General features: G+C 41.5%; 1 protein-coding gene across 1 annotated transcript in view; it reads left to right on the top strand.

The window, feature by feature from the left end:
- Nucleotides 1–1,134: 1,134 nt before the first annotated feature.
- LOC118789823 (ADP-ribose glycohydrolase MACROD2-like) overlaps nt 1,135–19,423 on the top strand; it is a 271,812-nt gene continuing 253,523 nt past the window's right edge. Inside the window, exons 1-3 of the mRNA XM_036546484.1 lie at nt 1,135–1,312; nt 8,459–8,560; nt 12,004–12,111. Of these exons, the coding sequence (XP_036402377.1) occupies nt 1,276–1,312; nt 8,459–8,560; nt 12,004–12,111 (247 nt within the window). The 5' untranslated portion in view covers nt 1,135–1,275. The remainder of the gene's footprint in view (nt 1,313–8,458; nt 8,561–12,003; nt 12,112–19,423) is intronic.

The following is a 19,423-nucleotide window of genomic DNA, read 5'->3' as shown; positions in this document are numbered from 1 at the left end:
ACAGTTTAAAACAACTTCCTGGAATAAGATACTGTAAGAACTGTACTTTCACTTTCGCTTCGTTCGTTATTTGCAAATCGAAATTTTGTGTGTGAACAGAATTGAAACGAAAATGAAAAAAGAACATACACCCAGTAAAAAATGCATAAATGATGTGAAACACAAACAACGAAACCTAACACAACAGGATATGGAAAGTTGAACTCTTATCCTGTCACGTTTTTCAGAAAACGAATTACATTGTAGACGTCATAGCGCAGGATTCCATGTGTTGCCTGATTAGGCCTTTCCTGTTCCACGAGCACATCTTTTTTAGTTTTGGTTCATTTCAGTACGCATCTTACATCTAATATATAATCCCCTGTTATACCTTTTAGTTGAGCTTAATTTTTCAAGGCATACAGTACAAACATATGCCTCTGATTTTGTTTTGAATAGCTGTATTTAAACAAACTTTGCCCACAAGTGCGGGTTCTGAATGTCCACCTCTTACACTAAATAGATTGGCCGAGGATACGACACTGGTAATCTAATTCTTGAACGGTTACTGCGTGGTTAGAAGGAACATAAAACCAGCTAACCTCGGGGACCTATAGGCATCTAGCCATAGAGACAAAAATGTGAAAATCCAGCACTATTCTGGCGCGCGCTGTTCAAATTGACAGAATTGATGCTGCACAGACAATATATTTACGACCTGGCTGAACGAGTTTTTGTATTATTCAAACACGCCTAATCCCCCTTTTTATACAGCAAATGCATTTCCGCTAAAGTTTAGCAATTTACACACAGAAATGGTGGCTGACCCACGGACACAGGAATATGTGTTCGCTGTTATCCTTCTAAAATGTAAGATTACGTTGGTTGATGTTGGCCTCCAGTAATTCAAGCTCCTGCAGCACATCGCCACCGAATCTCAACCTCCGTTGCTACACTACCACCTCGCACGCTTAGGAGATGGAACTTGGTGATGTAACCTACCTTATTTGATGCGTTTATGAGCTGTTTCTTGACTGCCATAGCGAGTGATCCAACCAGACTTTTACTTCCTGGTCTATTACAACCAATCACCGGGCGGGGAGTCGAAAGTATAAAAAGGACCAAATCATGCTAGGTCGAGTGGTCTGGGTTTCTAGTATATTTTGACAGCTTCTCAGGTGAGACATCTCGTCCAGGGGCTGTTTCACTTTCTCTGAGTTTCCGAACACACTCGCTGTGAGCCTGGGGCTGACACACTCCAAAAACAATACTCTAAAGCCCTACCATCACGGCAACATGAGCAAAAAGAAAAAGGACTGGAAGGTGGAGAAAGGTAAGCCTTTTTGGCTTTAAAATGTAGACTATTTACACTGGCTAAGTAGATGTGCCTCTGGAACTGTGTATCAAGCCGCAGGATCTAGCCATCTACAATTTTTTACAGTTAAAAAAAAATCTTAGCACACTGCTGCATGTGCACCGAGTTACAGCGTTTCGGGAGAGTGCTACAGTCGTGCAACGCGCAGATGTTGTCAGTTAGCTACAAACGCTGGGCACCGCCGCTTCTTCGCTTTCCAGAATCGTGGCTGGTTAAACGTTGCCATTACAGAGCACAGTTGCCGACCGAAGCAGTTAGCCCGGTGAGAATGCACACAGCTGGCAAGTGCAATTTCATCAAGGTGCTCGATTGAGGTTACTCCTTAAGCGTCTGGTAGGCCATGCAACATTTTCCCCCCAAGTTCACCTGTTAGAATGACAATGGCTTTCACATAAGGGGGGTGATACTGGCTGTTCCATGGTGTAGTGCTGTCGCACACATAACTGTAGACAGTCAACGATGATTCATGGGAAATGCGCATAAAGTGAACTGGCTACTAGCGAATAATCGAAAAGGTGTGCGGTCCTCCTTAACCGCTGATGGCGGCACATGCTAGAGACCTCGAGTTACCCAGTGTTTCTCTTCATTCTAACAAATATTTACACTGAGTACTTATTTGTGTAAAAAGCCAAGCCAGCGTTGTTAATATTTATCTTTTTTTTTTTTTTTTTTTTTTTAATCGCAGAGCGTTGAAAACCTGTTGAATACACGTTCCTAAGTTGTGAATGACACAACTTCCTGATGACAAACGCACACCCCTTATTTACTGCTAGTCGTGCTCTCCGCTGATTTCATATTAATATGGTGTCTGTATGTGCCATAGTTGTATTATATTATACATAATTGTACTATAGATTCCTGATACTAATAAACTGTTAATGGGTATATGACGTAGAAACAAGTACATAGTATTACTTTTCCAACTAGCTACGTAAATAAGAGGATAATACTCTGCAGTTAGTTTGTTCCGAACAGCAATTCATGCTGAGCGTTCTCGAGGCATCCATTGTTAAGCAATTCCACTGGCATCTCGGAAGCACAGAGATGAAGGAACTGTGGAGCGGAAATAATGTCTAACCCTAATCCAGATCCTAACATTCCGAAGCTCTTGGTATTGGGAGATTAGAACTTGGAGCTGGTGCATTGTTATCAGACGGCATGGACAAACTTCTGGTAGTGTAGTGCAGTATGTCTATAATAGCATTCGAGATAAATTCCAACAGGATCGTTGGGAAATACTCACAAGATGGACATCAGTATACAACTATTATTGAGACCCCCAACGGTCTCAATCTCTCTGTTCAAAATTGAATAGGACATCTAAAAGTTACGCGGTGGTGCAGGATTGGTAAAATTATAAGAGGGGTTGGGTTTTGTTTCCCATTCCAAGATTTGCAGTTGAAGAGGTGGCAAGCTTGCACTAGAACAATTCACGTTGAGCTAGCTAAAACCTAAAATGCAACCAAATTTAGCTAGCTAGGTTAGTTTAATTAAGTTCGCTATGAAGAAACGCAGTTTTCATGTTCACAGAACATCTGATTCTCCAGCATCCAACGCACGTTCAGCAAGTAGGCTGCAAGTACAAATAATGTAGTTATTTTCGGAGCCAATTAACTAACTTGGCAGTCAGCAAACCTAAATAGACCTACTCATCATTTTGTGTCATTAAGTAAATGCAATTGTGTTGCTTTAGGATATATTTGCAAAACTAATTTTGTTAAACAAACATGGTTTCTAATTCATCACTCTTTTAAACCTTCTTTTAAAGTTAGGCTTCCTCTGATGGGGCTTGCTGTGATGAAGCATGACAGTGTGTGCAGTAACCTGAAAAGTACACAAAGAAGCTTAAAATGATGGTTTTGAAAAGATTCTATTGAGCTGGCTACATTTGTGTCTGTGTTTTGTTGTTTTATCTCACAATCTGTGTTGATTAATTTAAGGTAAAACAGGGCTGTGGATAGTCTACTCGCATCTATTATTCTCGAATGTTATGCAACAGTTTTAAAATTCACCTTGTGCGATTTTAGAAGTAGATGTCTCAAGAACAGCTATGAATTGATGGTGGGGCAACCATATGTGTAGAAATGGAAGGTTTTGATTAAACTTGGAGGTTAATTATTTTCATTGTGATGCCAGTAGCTTTCATAGAGCTGCATCTGATTCCCACATTGAAGGAGGACGCAACCATATAGTCTAATATCTGCCCACCAATGAATTGAAGTTTCTTGTAGTTCATTGTGTAGTCTATAGTGATTTTTTAAGCTTGGTGTAAGTTTTTTTGTTGTTTGATTTTTTTAAACTGGCATGAATTTACCAAGGCCATGGTGTAGATTCAGTACAGAGTTTCCAATTAAATTCCTAAAATTTCAATGTGAATGATGTTTACAAGTTTGTACTCAAGTGCACTCTCATATAGTTTGATTGTATTTTGAAATGCAACAGTATGGTAGGGGTTTGGCCCTGGATCAGTGAGCTCATGGTTTGAATTAACTAATAAAAAGAAATGTGTGAAAGGACTTGCGATACTGTACCCTTGAGAATTGACTTGTAATACAGTCCCAGCTGCCTGATCAAGGTTCAAAATGGGTAAATTGCATGTGGATCAAATTTATCCAAAAAATATATGAAGAATAACAGTCACACAGAAGACAATAAAAGGTCCTGTTTCTGCAGATCTCATTGCTGATGCAGACATACGGTATTGTACCAAGCTCTTTAGAATGTGTCTATATTTGGATTTAGTCCAGGCATTGATTTTTCCCCTTATTTTGGCTCTGCTTGTTTGTCTTAATGTTTCAGTTTAGGATTGTATTCATACAAACCCATAGATGTGAACGTGAATTGATCTGACTACACAAAGTGGATAAATAACCCTTTAAATGTTTACTTTACAATTCAATCTTATCAGGTAACATTATAACCTTATCAGGCATTTAACAAGGCCAAAACAACATATTGAGGGCAAAGATGTAGGCATTAATGCACGGTTGGTATAAAATGGGCGCCTATTGTACCACCCATATTGTTTGTACAAGTATCCTTGGTAATCCAAAATTCACACCATGAATATATTTTGGATTTTTAAATGTCAAAATTAATTTCACAGAAATGTTCTGTGAGATATGGGAGTCCGTCAGAACCTGAAATTATTGGAGCACAGAGCCATAACGCGCTTGCACCACAAAACCGCAGTGCTCTTTTTATTTTGGCTCTGTGTTTATTTTATCTTTATTCATTAATATGATGAATATGCCCAGTCACGAATGCCTTCACGCACAGCTGCGCAGTGCTAAGCTGGCATTGTTTTAAGCGAAGTGTCTCCCTTTTCCCTGCTCATGTCTTCCACTGGAGACCATTAGCATCAGTTGGTTTTGTGGAAGTGACAGCGCCATCCCTGGCTGTTGATTATGGCTGTGGCGACACAGATGGAGGCCCGTTCTCTGCCTGCAGTGGGGAAGGAGGCGCCGATGCTGCATCTCCGCCACTGGCGCTGACCGCGCTCTGTGTGGGAAGCCGAATTCAGCCCAGAAAGCATGCAGGGAACATTAGCGCTGGGGGATGAGGCAGTCTGGAGATAAAAAAGCCTCTATTTCAGCAAAGTGATATCCAGGGTCTCTGCGCACCAAAAAAGAAAACTCTTAGCACTGACAGGAGCTTGTAAGTGCAGACTAAGAATAATCAGAGGGCTGAAGTTTGAAACTTTCTACAAGAGAGTTGCAGAACCTTTCAAGGCGTATGAGTGCCCATTAATTTGAAAGAAGTTGGGAATACTCACTTGACAAGGCCCAAGGCACTGCTGATATTGTGATTGCTGCTAATGTAGGAGGTGTGTGTTATTTCTGTACTTTTGATAAAAATAAAAATATGGTTTTATCCATCCTCCTTTTTATTGATGGACTACAGCATTTTTAAATGTATATTACTGTCTGCTGTATGTTTTGCATTTTCTTCTAGTCCTTGAAACAGTTTGGAAAAAAATGCACACCATTCACTAACAAAAGGGGAACCTAATCACATTGTCTTCAGCATTCATTGTGCAGATTGAGAAATAGGCTTCTGGCTTGTGCTGTTTTGCAGACCAACTAGTCCTGACTCAGGTAATGTAGCATTTTATTTTATTCGTCATATGGAAGGCATCAGTTTGTCACTGACAGATGCATTATGTTTTTTCATTGTGGTTGTTACTGTAGGTTGCTTTAACAAGGGTCTAAATCCTTGTGATTTTGGGCCACACATCGCCAAAACGCCTGCCATCCGAGTGAAACAAACCTGTTATGTACCCAAATTGTCCCTTTGGTCATCCACCATGTATGAACCGGTTATGCAACACAGTATAGCCCCAGCTGTTGTATGTGTGTTACTTACAGGTCACAACTTAATCGATAGATGAAGTGGTTTACGTGGCAATAACATTCGCTTTTATTCATTGCCCACATAGTACAGTACTTCTGTATGTAGGTTGTGTGGCATACACACCTGACACTAATAATTCATGCCAGTGTGCGTACACACTGGCTTGCTGCTTGTCGTGGCCCTTGGAACATATTTCATACCTACTGCCTTCTGCCTCAAGCTGGATCTAGTCATTAAAGTGGAACCCCTGTGAATCGGTTGCATTTACCTGCATCTTTCTGCCACAAACTGGGCCTCGTTTTACGTCACACACAATCAAGAGGCACAATTTCAAATGAAGCATATCCAGTGATTCCTCATGTTGCATTCTGGTTTCAGGAACATTTTTGGTTGAAATAAAAGTGTTGCAGTACTTTAATATTATTATTCTCTGCTCTTATATCATAAGTGATGTATTTTAGTAGAGGGTCTGACGTGTTTACATAAATTTTTAATCTCTCAATTTACTTAATTTCGGCAAAAGGGAGAAGGGTATAAATGGCTTGCCAAGAGCACCTTGGTGAGGTGGTTGACAGTTTTGAAGCAGGATATTAAAGTGGTGAGGACTGAAGAAGAATGATGTAGAATTATCTAAATTACAGATACATATTGCATTGTGGTTGTTTACACATGTTTTCAGCGTTTCCTTGAAAATTTGTCATATCATCCCCCATAAAGCATTTGGAATTCAGTTGCGCTACATTTGATAACCATCATATTTACTTGGCACAATTTTTTTCCATACTTAATACACTTAGCTTACAAAATATCTCACAGTTTTTAGTGATATGTGTCACTTTTAGCATTTTCAAAGTGGGTGCTAAATCACAGAACAACTTGAATGACTTGTGAATGTTGTGTGGGTTATACAGTAGCAAAGGCAGTCCAGGACATTAGTACCTTATATGTATGTACAGAACAAGTGAACTGCATGTTTGTATAGACAGCCACCACAAAAAAGCCACCGCATTTGTTGAAATTCTAAGGTTTCTAAGTGATAAAAATGTATTCCTTTTGGGGTTTTTTTCCATGCTTTTTTCCCTTTTTGCTGCAATTGATCTTCCTCCTTAGTCACTCTGTATGGTTTCGTGTCATGGTAAAGTGACTTCAGACTATAGTGCACAAACATTCCTGAAGTCCTGCTTTGTGAAATTACCACAAGTAGCTTGTAATGCCAGCAGTGGTGCCGGCAAGGATATTGTCTATTTTTAAACATGCGGTAAGCATGGGTTCAGTTTTCAAAGTGCATTTCTTCTCAACTTGGCACATTACACGGTTTTCAACGCAGACCTGGACAACACGCTCGCAAAGAATTGAGAGAATATTCAGAAAGTTTGTGCTCCCCGAAGACTCCTTGCTCCATTTGAAGTGGGATGATCAACTCCAGTGCCAGTGAAGTCTGTCGTCTTTGCACCCCAGAAATATGCACAGAAGCTGCAGATATTCATCTTTCAGGGAGACATTGAGTGAAAGCAATAGACCATCCCTTCCAGACTATCGCAGTGCTGTTGTCCAGAAAGCACATGCATGCTCAGAAAGAGAGAGCATCCCTCGCTTTTCTGCCTCGGGAATGGCAGTAAACAGGACACGTTTTTAATCAAACAGAGATGAAACCCCTGAACAGTTGTGCTGCGGTTGTGTTGGCTTTATTTAAATGTGGATCTCTTGAGATCATTACTCTTCACATGTGATAGGTGAGCATTTATGGCCTGGGAATAATGGGTTTTATACAGTGACTTTCATGAATCTCAGATTGCTTTGCAGTGAAGCAGGTGTGACTCACCTCAACCACCACCGGTGTGTGTTAGTCACCTGGGTGATCCACAGTGCCTTTTGCACCAGAATATACACTATACATGAGCTGAGGTGAAGAGAGAGGAATTTATTCAACCAGTGAAACTAGAGGGTTTGGCGCCTGTGCTGAGAGAGCTAGATTAGGAATTTGCCCGGAACACCAGGGAAACCTCTACCCTTAGGGATAACTGCCGTGGGATTTTAAAGATGAAATTTAGTCAGGATCTCAGTTTAATGAGTCATCTCAAAGGTACATGACAACTTTGCATCATCTACTTAACCATGTAACAGTCCTTAGTACAAAGGTATTTCTTTTTGATCAGCCTTCTGCAAATTCCCTATACAGAGAGTCTCATATGTAGCGTATCTCTGTAGTGTGAATCAGCACAAGTGTCTACTGCAGTAAGTAATGATATGCCCTAGAACCAGAACAATAGTATTATTGGTTCCCTTAACTGGGAATCTTGGTCTTTCGCTGAGTGACCTAATATTGACCTGCTGACAAGCCACACAAGACATTGATGAGGGCTGTTTAAAACTTGCAGGCCTAATTCCATTACTCAAAAACTTGCGTCTTGATCCATAGAAGTGTTAAGAATTTTTTTCTTAGACTTATATCAGATTTAAACAGTTGTTATCTGTAATTCCTTTGATGTTTTATCAGTTTGGCAGTTTCTGAGATTAATGGAAATTGTGTTGGAAATATTGGGGTAAAGAATGTAACACCTTTAAAGTTGTTTGTCAGAGTTGACGATTTACACTCCTTACTCTGCCAAATGTGAGAGCTTTATAAACTGGAATCCTCACAGTCGGAAATGCCAGGCACATGATTTATCCTGTCCATGATGGTTCTGCATTCAACTTTAACGAATGCTTACAGTTTTAAAATGCAGTATTCCTCTCTTTTTATTCCTGTAGCGCGTCTGTTGGGTCTAGGACTGGAGGAGAGACGTAAGGAGTATTCGGTGTATGTACCATTGGACAAGATTTCTACTTGGAGGAAACATGAGAAAAGTAAAGGTAAGAAGTAAATCCAGGAACACACACAAATGCACCAGTTACCACTTTAATGTTTCCCTGAGGCCTTTTTAGTCTGCCGGAAAATGTCAGATGAACGTGTGGTCTTAAAGGTCTTTTGGCATGCATTTCTTCATTTTATGAAAAATTCATGTAAGCCACTTATTTTGTTTTTATCAGCATTACCTACTATGAATATGTAGAATTACAGCGTATAATAATGATGCAATGATTGATCTTGATTTTCGTATTGCATGCGTATCATTGGAATCAGTGTTCTGACATTCAGTAGCTTGGATGGAATGTACTCTTCTTGTTCTTTCAATTCTGACCCTTGACTGGAACTGTGCTAGTGGATCTCGTAGTTCCAGAATATTTAATTTTTCTGAAATGTCATTGCTTTCAAGTTTTAGAAAGCTTTCAGTGGTGCAGGCGTGCAACATGAACTTGGTATGAAATCCAGCGCTTTTATATCCTGCTAAACTGGCTCTCAGTAACCGTTTGGTGGTAGCCATCTCTGTGGGCTCACCACTTGGTGGGCTGCAAAAAAAGTCATAACATGCCACTGGCTGTTAACATTAAAGTGGAGTTCCGCTTGGTCCTGACTCCACTGATGTCTTTATGTGTTTATGTGGCGTGAAACTGTGAAATGTGCGTGCTTGCCTCCATGTAACTGCGCTCTGAGCCAGAGGCTCCACTGAAGGTTCACTTGCTGGCCCATCACTGCGCGGTGCTCTAGCTCTGAGAAAGTCACCCCGATGATTTCATTCCACGAGCACCATATTAGCCCTCTAATTCTTACCTCATCGTTTATCTTTATTTCTTATTGAGAACGCATCCATGTTGGGCAGATGCCACGACAAACCGAGAATGAGAAGAAACAACAGCAAATTAGAAAAAGATCAATAGGCCCCAAGCCAAACCTTATTAGGACCTTCGTGGGACAGGAACAGGACATTCATGGTCACAGCCCCAAGCTCACATTTATGCAAGTGCAGGAGATTAGAGCAGTGTCTCTACCAGGCCCGTGTAAATAAATCAAGGTTTTTAACTGGATGCCCGCTGCTGCCAGGCCTCCAGTGATTTATCCTGTATGCAGGTGCTCTGTCGCAGCAGACAGGATTCACAGGGGTGGTGGTGATGTCCTTGCCTTCTTAAGCATGCTGCCCCATAGTGCCTGCTAATACCCTAGCTGTAGCATAGTCTCACCCAGAGGTTGCCCATCACAAATGAACAAAAGGCTGAGCAATCACACAAAGCCTGTGTTGGCTTGAAACTTCTTCACTTATTAGTCAATGAAGAGGATTGTCTTATAAATGTGATTGATTAATGGCAGTGTGAGCAATTTATCTTGTAGAGTACTGGCTTTGACTGAACCCCATGTGGACCATCCATTAGTGAACTAATTTCTAATGTTGTCTTTTGATTTCAGATTTGTGATATTTGTGCAAAACTGTATGACGTATTCCTGCAAACTAGGAGCAACAGTGTGTTGCTGTTGTTATTCCAGCATGTTGTATGTTTAGCTCTAAATAACCCTGTGCAATCGTATACACTCACAGGATAAAATAATTGCCATTACTTAGTTCAACATACAAATGCTTAGACACAATCTTCTGAATGTTGAATGTTATCACAGCGGTGTTTTAAGAATATGCTGTGACATGCCATTCGCAAAACCATTGTGGTATGCTTTCTCATGATCAGCTACTAGTGTGGTTACACGTCTAGTTCAGAGTTTGCCCCCAGCATTGAATTTCTCAGGGTCATCTCATTGGGTTCCTTTTCTCTCTCTCTCTCTTTCTTTTTCTCTTTTTGACTGTCCTCATGTCAAAGGCTGGATTTGTATGACAAAGAATGCAGTGTGAAAAGCATCCATTTTTGTTTTTTAAGTGAAGCTACGGCATTTGTTTCGGATTAGATTTTTGATGATAGAGACGCCACGGTGATGAAAATCAATTCTTTAACACAGCACTTGAAAGAATATCTCTGCACGTGATTTGACTGCATTCACCTAGAAAGTAAATATAATGCCAATAACCCAAAAAAGCAAGAGTGTTTTAAAACAAAAAAGAAGAGAATAACAAACGACTTTTGTAATAAAATACTGTTACTTTCACAGCCATTTTTTTTCGCCTCTAGGATGAATAAACTGTCAGCTTTTGAGGAAAGCCCCTTTTGTGTGAAATCTTTTCATACAAGTCAGAGATAAATGCGGCTGGCAATCAAATGCCTCTAACCTTTATCAGTATCATTTTTAGGGCTTTATAATGTGGCCTTCAGTAGTTTGACCTTTGTTGGCTGTCATCCCTTGACAAATCACTGTGGTTATCATCCAGATATCCTCCCGCCATACACGCAACACATTTTGTGGTTTAATTTGTGTGTTGAGCTCCTTTGAAAGAGGGGTGCTGGCTGACAGAGAAAACGGCACCATCATCGTGCACACTCAGTGACGTGAAGAAGGCAGGCACTTGGTATGAAAGCCGATGCAGCCTTTCCTTAGCCCTTAACATTTTAACTTCAGCTGGGCGCTTGACAGCCTTGAGGTGCCTCTGAAGGACGTAACTGTCAGGTGTACTTTCAGGGTCAAAGGGCTAAACTTCTCAAAATGACCACAAGAGGGTGCCCTTCACATACCCTACATCCTTCGTCTTTCACCATAGAACTAATTCATTCCATTTTTGGGGGCAAAATAGCTGACTTGTTCTGTGGAGTTCATTTAGCTGGTTCCATTGGCGACAGCCTGTTCACAAGAAATGAACAGATCTGGCTGACAGACTGTGGGCTTGATATTTGGACCAGTTTAAATTTTCTTCTGATCTGAACATGTTGACATAATTAAAGGGATCTGTGGATGTTTAAAGGGATTACATGGAGTCCTCTGATATAATTTTTTCTCCCCTGAATCTGCAGGCAAACTGCTTTTGTCCTATGCTGGTCAAGGATGCCTCTCACATTAGCATATCCACATCAATAGGTCTTTATAGTGTTGTGCTCAGTAGTAGAAGAGCTGGCTTGTGTTTTTCACTGTAGTTTCTAAATATTTATGAACGGCACTCTGCCTTACAGGCATGTGGCTCTAAGCTTTTCAGGGACTTCTTCTTAATTAGCTGCACCGAGTGCCACACAGAGGTTTTCTCATTTTCATAATCATTTCAGAGTTTTAATCAGCAGAGGGTTGTTTCCTCCTCCTGATCTGAGCACTTTCCAAGTACTGAGCGCATTGACAACTTTCAGTAACTCTTCCTCAAGGGACGATGAGTCTTAATGACAGTCAGACAGACAGGTGTGCCTGTACGTGTGCGAAAAATGTGAGCATCCGTTATTGAAATTGTTAACGAGATCCATGTCACAATGTTGCCATAACTACAGTGCATAGTTGCATATATACAGGAAGTCGACTTGATTTTTCTTTTGTCATTACCTGAGGTCTGTGTTTACAGGTAAAGAGGAGGTGGAGGAGCAGGACATGCCACCAGCTCTGAGTGACAAGGTGTCTCTGTACAAAGGTGACATCACCACCCTAGAGGTTGATGCCATAGTGAATGCTGGTAAGTGTGCGGGTTGTTTCTGTCTCTCAATGTTTGTGCGCACAGCCCTGTGAGATCTGTATAGGGATCAACCTTCAAGCAGCAAGCGCAAGCACTGAGCAATGCACCGTTGTACACTGTACACTCATTTCAAACTTAATATGTCTGCGCAGTGTGGTTTTGGCAGCTAATCAAACAAGATCCGGTATGAGTTTGCTTGTGAGTGAGTGCATGCATCTGAGGTGTGTTTGCCTGTGTGATCTTGTGAAAGGCTAGGTCTCCGTCACTCTTCCATAATGTGTATACCATAGGTTCATCCCCCAAAGTGCTTGGCATTTTTGTCACTTTGTGCGAAAGATTTGAGACAGGCGGGCTGTAACCGGAAGTTGTAAATCTTAGACAACATGAGTATACTGAATGCAGCTTTCAAAAGCAGCCATCAAGTATAACCACAGAGTTCTTGGTGGCACACGCTCTCTCGTCATGGCAACATGAGCCTCTGGGCTCAACAATGACAAGGGACACCCTTTGTGCCACTGATGCTGTTATGCTGTGCCAAGTAACTGATCCTCCATCTCTAGCTGAAAAGCTGTGACACTCTTCAGGCAGACGGTTCCAGGGTAATACTCTGCATCCTCCTCTTAAGCAAATAACAAGCGGTCTTCCACCCTGGAATGCATTCATCTTGACACTGTGTAAAGAGGGGACTGCCTGGCATCAAATCATCAGAGGAGACAGATGCTGTGGGGGACAGCACACCGTCACTGTGACTGTTAGAGCACTCTTCTGGCTATTAAAGGGTGCTCAGGCTTGAACTCTCCACCTGGAGGGTCCATCCTTGTAAAAACTCTTTGGTCGTTCGCTGATACAATGAGGAATCTGTTGTCTGTTCTGCTTCAGGAAGTTGATCACACCAGGAAAACTGCAATACAGTTATGTCATCCGTTTCCTGTGAGGTATTTTTTATGCAGTCCTCTTCCGCCATCTAGTGTCCAAACAAAGAATGTGCATGTGTATTTCTTTCTTAAAGGGACACTAAATCAAAACTATTTTCATATTGTTCCTTACCCGACACTTTGTGCACAGAAGTTAAGTGCACTGTCTCAGTAACACAGAACTCATCCACTGGTTTCTCCCTTTCTACTCAGGAAACATCAAAATACTATTTTACAGTTTTCGAAACTGAGAAGTGAGTAGATATTTGTTTTCTGAGTCTGACAATAAATCAGCATTTTATTTATGATAGCTATATGAGCCCTCAAAGCATGTTTATCTTGTTGACTTGGACTAATTAATGCATTTATATTTTTAACGGGAAGTCATTATTCTATGAGATTCCATCTGAAGTAGTAAGTGGTCCCTTCAACATGCTACCTGCCTCCAGTCTCCAGTCTCTCTAAACAAATGTGAAGCGAATTTCAGAGTTTGTTCCACTTCTACAGTAACAGAAACATCACATACATCTGTGAAAGTAGAGGTGAATTATACTGTGAGGCAAGTCTTGCTATAAATGAAAGTTATGAATGTCAAGTAGATGGGTATTCATGCATAGAGTGAACATGAAATTAGATGGAACAAAATTCAGCCTCGGCTGTATTGATGCATATGTGGAAGCGAGGATGGGCTTGATCCATTGAGAAACCATATTTGCAGCTGAGCGTGACAACAGGAATGAAATTGAGCAGAAGAACAACAGGAAAGCTAATGTGGGACCTAGCCCCCAACAGCTGCAGTCAGACTGTAAATACTGTATGGGTTGGGGAGGGTACGCCATCTTAGATTTATGCCAGTATGATACGAGTGAGGAAGACATGAGTAAGAGCTTAAAGACCAAGACCGCAATGTCTACGGACACTGTATGTATGATGGAAATGTGACTTTAGGGCACTTAACCAGTAACCAAGGGTAAGCTGTCCAGGGGCCGGGAAGGTGAACAGTGACATTAGATATAGAGGTGGAGGACAGAGACAAAGACTCACAGCACAAACACATTACAGCTGGTTATAAATCATCTGTGTAAGTAGTTAATGTAATTATTTGCAATTCTGCATTTTGCGTATTTTACTGGCTTTCTGTTATCATATTCCTATTAAAATCTACATAAAGTCATATGCCCGCCCTTGATACAGTAAGCAGCGATCAGAGACCTATACCCTATATGTTACGCAGAGACTACCCGTTCACAGTGGCCTTCACTGGATTTAACAGGAAAGCCAAAAGCATGCATACAACAGTTTGTGTCCCTTCCTTTATGTACAGTGAATACTGTTCATGTCATTTTTAGTATTGCCACTGATGTCAGATCACAATATTGATTTTATTCTTTATATATTTATACTTTAGACTATGTCAGTTGTATATGTGATGATTGATATGAAATGTGTGAAAGGAGGCAGTCTCAATGTTCTGTCTTGTCTATAGTGTATATGTCGTTGATTTTTGACTAGTGTCGTTGAATAGGCCTAATGCAATCAGCAATAGATAAATTAAAAAATAAAAATGAGAAGATAATGGCAGATGTGCCCGCATTCAAAAAATGGTGCAAATTATGCAGCCTGTTATCCCTGAGCTGGGGTAAAAAACATCCGCTGTTCCTTTTTGTTATGTAGCCTGTATATTCCTCTCATTAGACTTGCTTAAGGACAGCTGTGGAAATATGAGCTTGTGATGGTGTGGGGAGAGAAATATTCTCGAGGGCCCTTCTGTGGCTGTGTGAATAGGCAGCAGAATCAATACCGTCTGTTAAATGTAATTTGGTGGATATTGTGTTTGCCTCAGTAGAAGAGTCCTTCAGAAATGTAATTTAGCCGCAGTTGGAAGCCTTGGAAGTCAGTTTAAAGGCTTGTTGCTTTTCCCGCCATCGGCCCCACTACTAAATTTAGTGCACGGGCACTCAGCGCTTAATTGCATACTGACAGGCGGGTGATGATAGGAATGGCTGCTCAGTTTCCCCATCCTCTTTTACCGTAGACCTTAGGTGAGATGGACCAAATGGCTGAGAAGAACTTGAGCAACGCTGAGTGCTTGAGCAAACGAGCCATGATCTGAACACGTAGCTGCCTGACTGGATCGTGCAGCAGCGGCCATGGCCTAGTTCAGCTTACCATGGTGTGAAGTAATACGTTACAGCATGTGAACAAAATCATCACTGTAAGCGTACAGTGTCACTACTGTACGTTGACTTGTCATGACTGACTAATGGCCTTATGGCCTAGAGACCATTCCCCATTGGTGGGTATTGGCAGTGTGTTTTCAGCAGAAGCGGAACCAGAAAAACGATAATGCCACTGTGAGAAATAGTAGGGTGCAGCACTATAGAAAATTTGTGGGTGACCATATGACCATATCAAGACAGATGCTCAGGAGGAACCCACACAAGGGAGCCCAACACCCTTCCTCAAATATGAAACATCTTACTCCATATCCTATATCTTAAATTAAATATTTGGATTTTTTTAATCCGCAATGGTCAGTGGGCTGTATAGAGCTCAGTGCAGAACTACTGTTGCGTCTGACGTGGGCCAGTGTAGTGTTTGCTTGGGTCGATTTGCTGTGGAAATGTTTCCAGTTCACTTTAGGTGACACTACAGCTAATAGAGGTCAAAAAAAAAGTTGTTGCTGAATTGTAACAATTATCCTATTACAGTATACTTTTCCATCCTCATTCTCTTCTTGTGCTTACATACTATATACTACTTGAATTAGAACTAATTCTAAAACAGAATGCTAATACCACTTCTCCCTGTTGTAGTAGGAAAGGGGTCTTGTCATTCTTAAGAAGAGACTGAAAGGAAAGGAGAGGTAAGCAACTAGAATTCCCTCTAGCCATGTCTGCTGGCCTTCTTGCCATCAGTCAGGCTTAACGAAATCCATTCAATCATTGTGTCACATTGCGTTTGCGATATATATAGCTCTCTCCACGTTGTAAGAGGTCTCGAGGTTACACCAGCTACTAAGTTCTAATTGTATGGCTCACTGACCCCACTAAAACCCTGTTTTGTTTTCTGTTGTAGCTGTTTTCGTTTGGTGTGTTTTCGAGGTAGAGGAAATGCTGCTTTAATGTGGCCAGGCAGGGACGCAGCGAGGTGCAGAAATGGAGACAGGAAGGAGCAGCGTAGAGGAGAGTCTGAGAAACGGGTCTCCAATGCGACAGATGAGAGAGGCTGACCTGGGGTCAGAAGCCAGCTCTGTCAGGGTTCATCTGCAACATCATCAGGACCACCCACCGTGGCGACCGCACCCCACTGGCGCCCCTCCCACACCTCACCCCTGTCATCAGCTCATTGTCGCACCCTGAGCGTGACCCCTTCCCCCCCTTTACTGTGGAAGCTGCTCTTTTTCGGAGCAGTTTGGGTAGCGGGGCCACAGGTCACTGAGAGGCTGGGGGGCACGCAGGTCGCAGCTGAGGATTGTGGGATTGTGTAGAGGCCTGGCTGAACCGCACAGACTCTCAATCTCACCCAGGCTCGAGGCGTGTTGGTGCGGTGTTTTAAATCGTACACTGTCCTAGTAGGACATAACACGGCAGCATTGATTTAAGCAGCAGGCAAGCGGGATCTTGAATTATATGAGGTAAAACCAATACTTCTGCCTTGCGCTCAGAGAAGAAGGGAAATGAGGCAAATTCATCACCTTGATCTGCTGCCTGCATTTATATTCATTTCCATAGTCATACATATTGAAAACAAGTTCATTAAGTGGTATGGGCAGAGTGGGCTGATTTGTGCTGGCTATTGATCTGCATGTTTTGAGAAGCAAGGGGATCTGTCTGTTTGCTCCTGTGGGTATAAGAATTCTTGTCAGCACCCATACCACCTTGCAACTCTTATACCTGATGGCTGAAGCTAAGCAGGGCTGGGCTTTGTTAGTACTTGGATGGTGCTTGGTTAGTGTCTGGAGACCACCTGTAAAAAGAACTGGAAGTGAAGCTGCTGGAAGTGATGACAGTGGGCGAGTTGATCGGGACACAATGCTCTAGGGGGTGCCATCTTTCGAATAAGACATTAAACCAAGGACCTGATTGTCTGCGGTCATTAAAGCTCCCATGGCAATTCTCACAAAACAGCAGGGGGTTTCCAGGTGTCCTGGCTAAATTCCCAATCAGTCTCTTTCAATCTGGCCATTTAATAATCCCTCAAATTTTATTAGATTGTTAGGTAACTCCCACCTTTTCCACCTCACTCGATGTGTGATGAGCTTTCTGGTGCAAAATGGCTGCTGTACATGACCCAACTGGGTAGTGGGTTACACACTAGTAGTGGTTGACACGAGTCCCCCGTCTTCACTGTGAAGTGCTTTGAGAACCTTGACAGGCTGAAAGGTGCTGTATAAATGCAATTTGTTCTTATTGTTATTGCCATTTCTTTCTTATGGAGAAGATCTATGTTTAGGCTCGGCAATAAACAGGTGGGTAGAGGCTGGTTTTAACTCTCACAGGGCTTTGATTGTCTGTCGTGCTATTTATTAGTAGTCTTCTGTGTTTAGCAGCTTTATTTTGTCTGAATTTTGCAGTGTTAGGAGCCAAAAAATATATTCAGTGTCATGACCATCCTATGCTAAGATGGCTTTCTCTCAGGATTTTGTGCTAATCCTTGTTTTTTATCCTTTCAAACTCTCAATAAACCTTCATCATTTTCTGCAATATCCTTTAGAATGGAAAACAGTCTTCCATCCCTCCCTTAAGAAACTTTGAGGGTGTAAAGAACTCCTGAAATGACGGTAAATGGAGTTATTATAATGATTACTATCATAATTACATGGAGGGGTTGACACAAGATCCATTGCCAATCATAAACCTCTCTTTTTCCTGCACATGTAATCATTTACTCAAGACCCAATTTACGGTGTGTAGGGTGCCGGTTATTAATGCAATAAAGAACCCTGGGTCCCAGCTGAGAAAAATGCCAGAGATATTATAATTCTATAACCCGGCATAAAAGCACTTATTTAATGGCATTAGAGATCTGATGAGATTATTAGTGACCCGTGGAAGGCACAGTACGCTAGTCCAGGATTCATGACTTGGGCGTGTTGTGCCAGGCAAGCTGTGGACGCTGTCGGGATCCAGAGAAGCCGTATGACAGGTGGTAGCATTACAGCTTGATATGCCAGTCTTTCTGCGTGCGCAAAAAACAATGAAAAAGGGGAAAAAAATGTTGGAGAAAGCTTATCATTTTCCATGCATGTGGTCTTCAGTAATGTTTCATACAGGTTAAATGTACAAACATTTATTTTATGTTTATTTTTACATGCCTCTCACTGGATGTGATTGCATGCTTAACACGGTAGTAACAGAATATAAACTGAGCTGATTTTTATTGTGAGAAGATAGATTTTTTTTTTTTTTTTTTTTTTTTTTTTTTTTTCCTTCCACACCTTTTTAAGTTCAAAGGAACATGAGGACATATATCTTGGCAACACAGCAGCCAGCAGTTCTGAAGGTGTGGACATGCTCTCACTGTCCAAACTTAACAAAGTACAGGCATTCGTGTCGGAATTACAAGTGTTGGCCATTGTTTCCTTGCTGGTCTCGATAGCATTTTATAAAGAATATCAGTCAGCATGAAATTAAATTGTAACATAGCAATTAATTCTAATTAAAGTCTGCCAGCGAGTGGCGCAAGGTGAGACTGTGTGAACGTAAAATGGGTTTTTAAACCTCTTTCTGGATGGTTGATTATTTTTTTATTGAAATAAATTTCTTGTCAGTGTAGTTAATTGCAGTTGTAACTGACATCAGCTCTAATAAACATAGAAATGTTAGCGGCTGCTTTGTTCTAATTACTTCAGAGGGCCACTGCTGCATAAACAAAAAACTTCTCAAGGCTGCGTTATTGGAGGGAATAGGAAGAGAAAGGGCAATGATGACTGGCCTGGAAAAAGACCAATTTAAGTAAGCAAAACAAGCTAGAAAGATAAAAATGGAGTTTACAGAATGTAGTGGTATAATGAATATGTCACTCCACACAGGCAATGTGGAGCAGGGGGATAAGGAGCTGGGCTTGTAACCCAGAAGTTATAGGTTTCATTCCAGCAGAAAGCAAATGCCATACAATTTCAGTAACAGCGCTCTGCATTAGAATATGCCTTCACTGTTTTTTTTTTTTTTTTTTTTGTCGTGGCAAGAGTTCCAGGAAACAATCACAGCCATGTGAAACCCCGACTGCTGAGTTGTTCTGGGTCGGATTGATTCCTTGAAACATGCTCACGACGTCTCATTCCACGGATGCGCGATGGACCGGACGGGCTGCGAGTGGACAGCGGCAAGGGCACATTTCTCAGGTGTGACCATCCTGCAGCTTTGATGGGCATCGATCCGGTATTCCGTGCTGCA

The sequence above is a fragment of the Megalops cyprinoides genome, chromosome 15 (assembly GCF_013368585.1).
Source record: "Megalops cyprinoides isolate fMegCyp1 chromosome 15, fMegCyp1.pri, whole genome shotgun sequence".
Taxonomy (NCBI): domain Eukaryota; kingdom Metazoa; phylum Chordata; class Actinopteri; order Elopiformes; family Megalopidae; genus Megalops; species Megalops cyprinoides.
The sequence above is the reverse complement of the archived record's forward strand: the minus strand, read 5'-3'. Positions and strand labels throughout refer to the sequence as shown.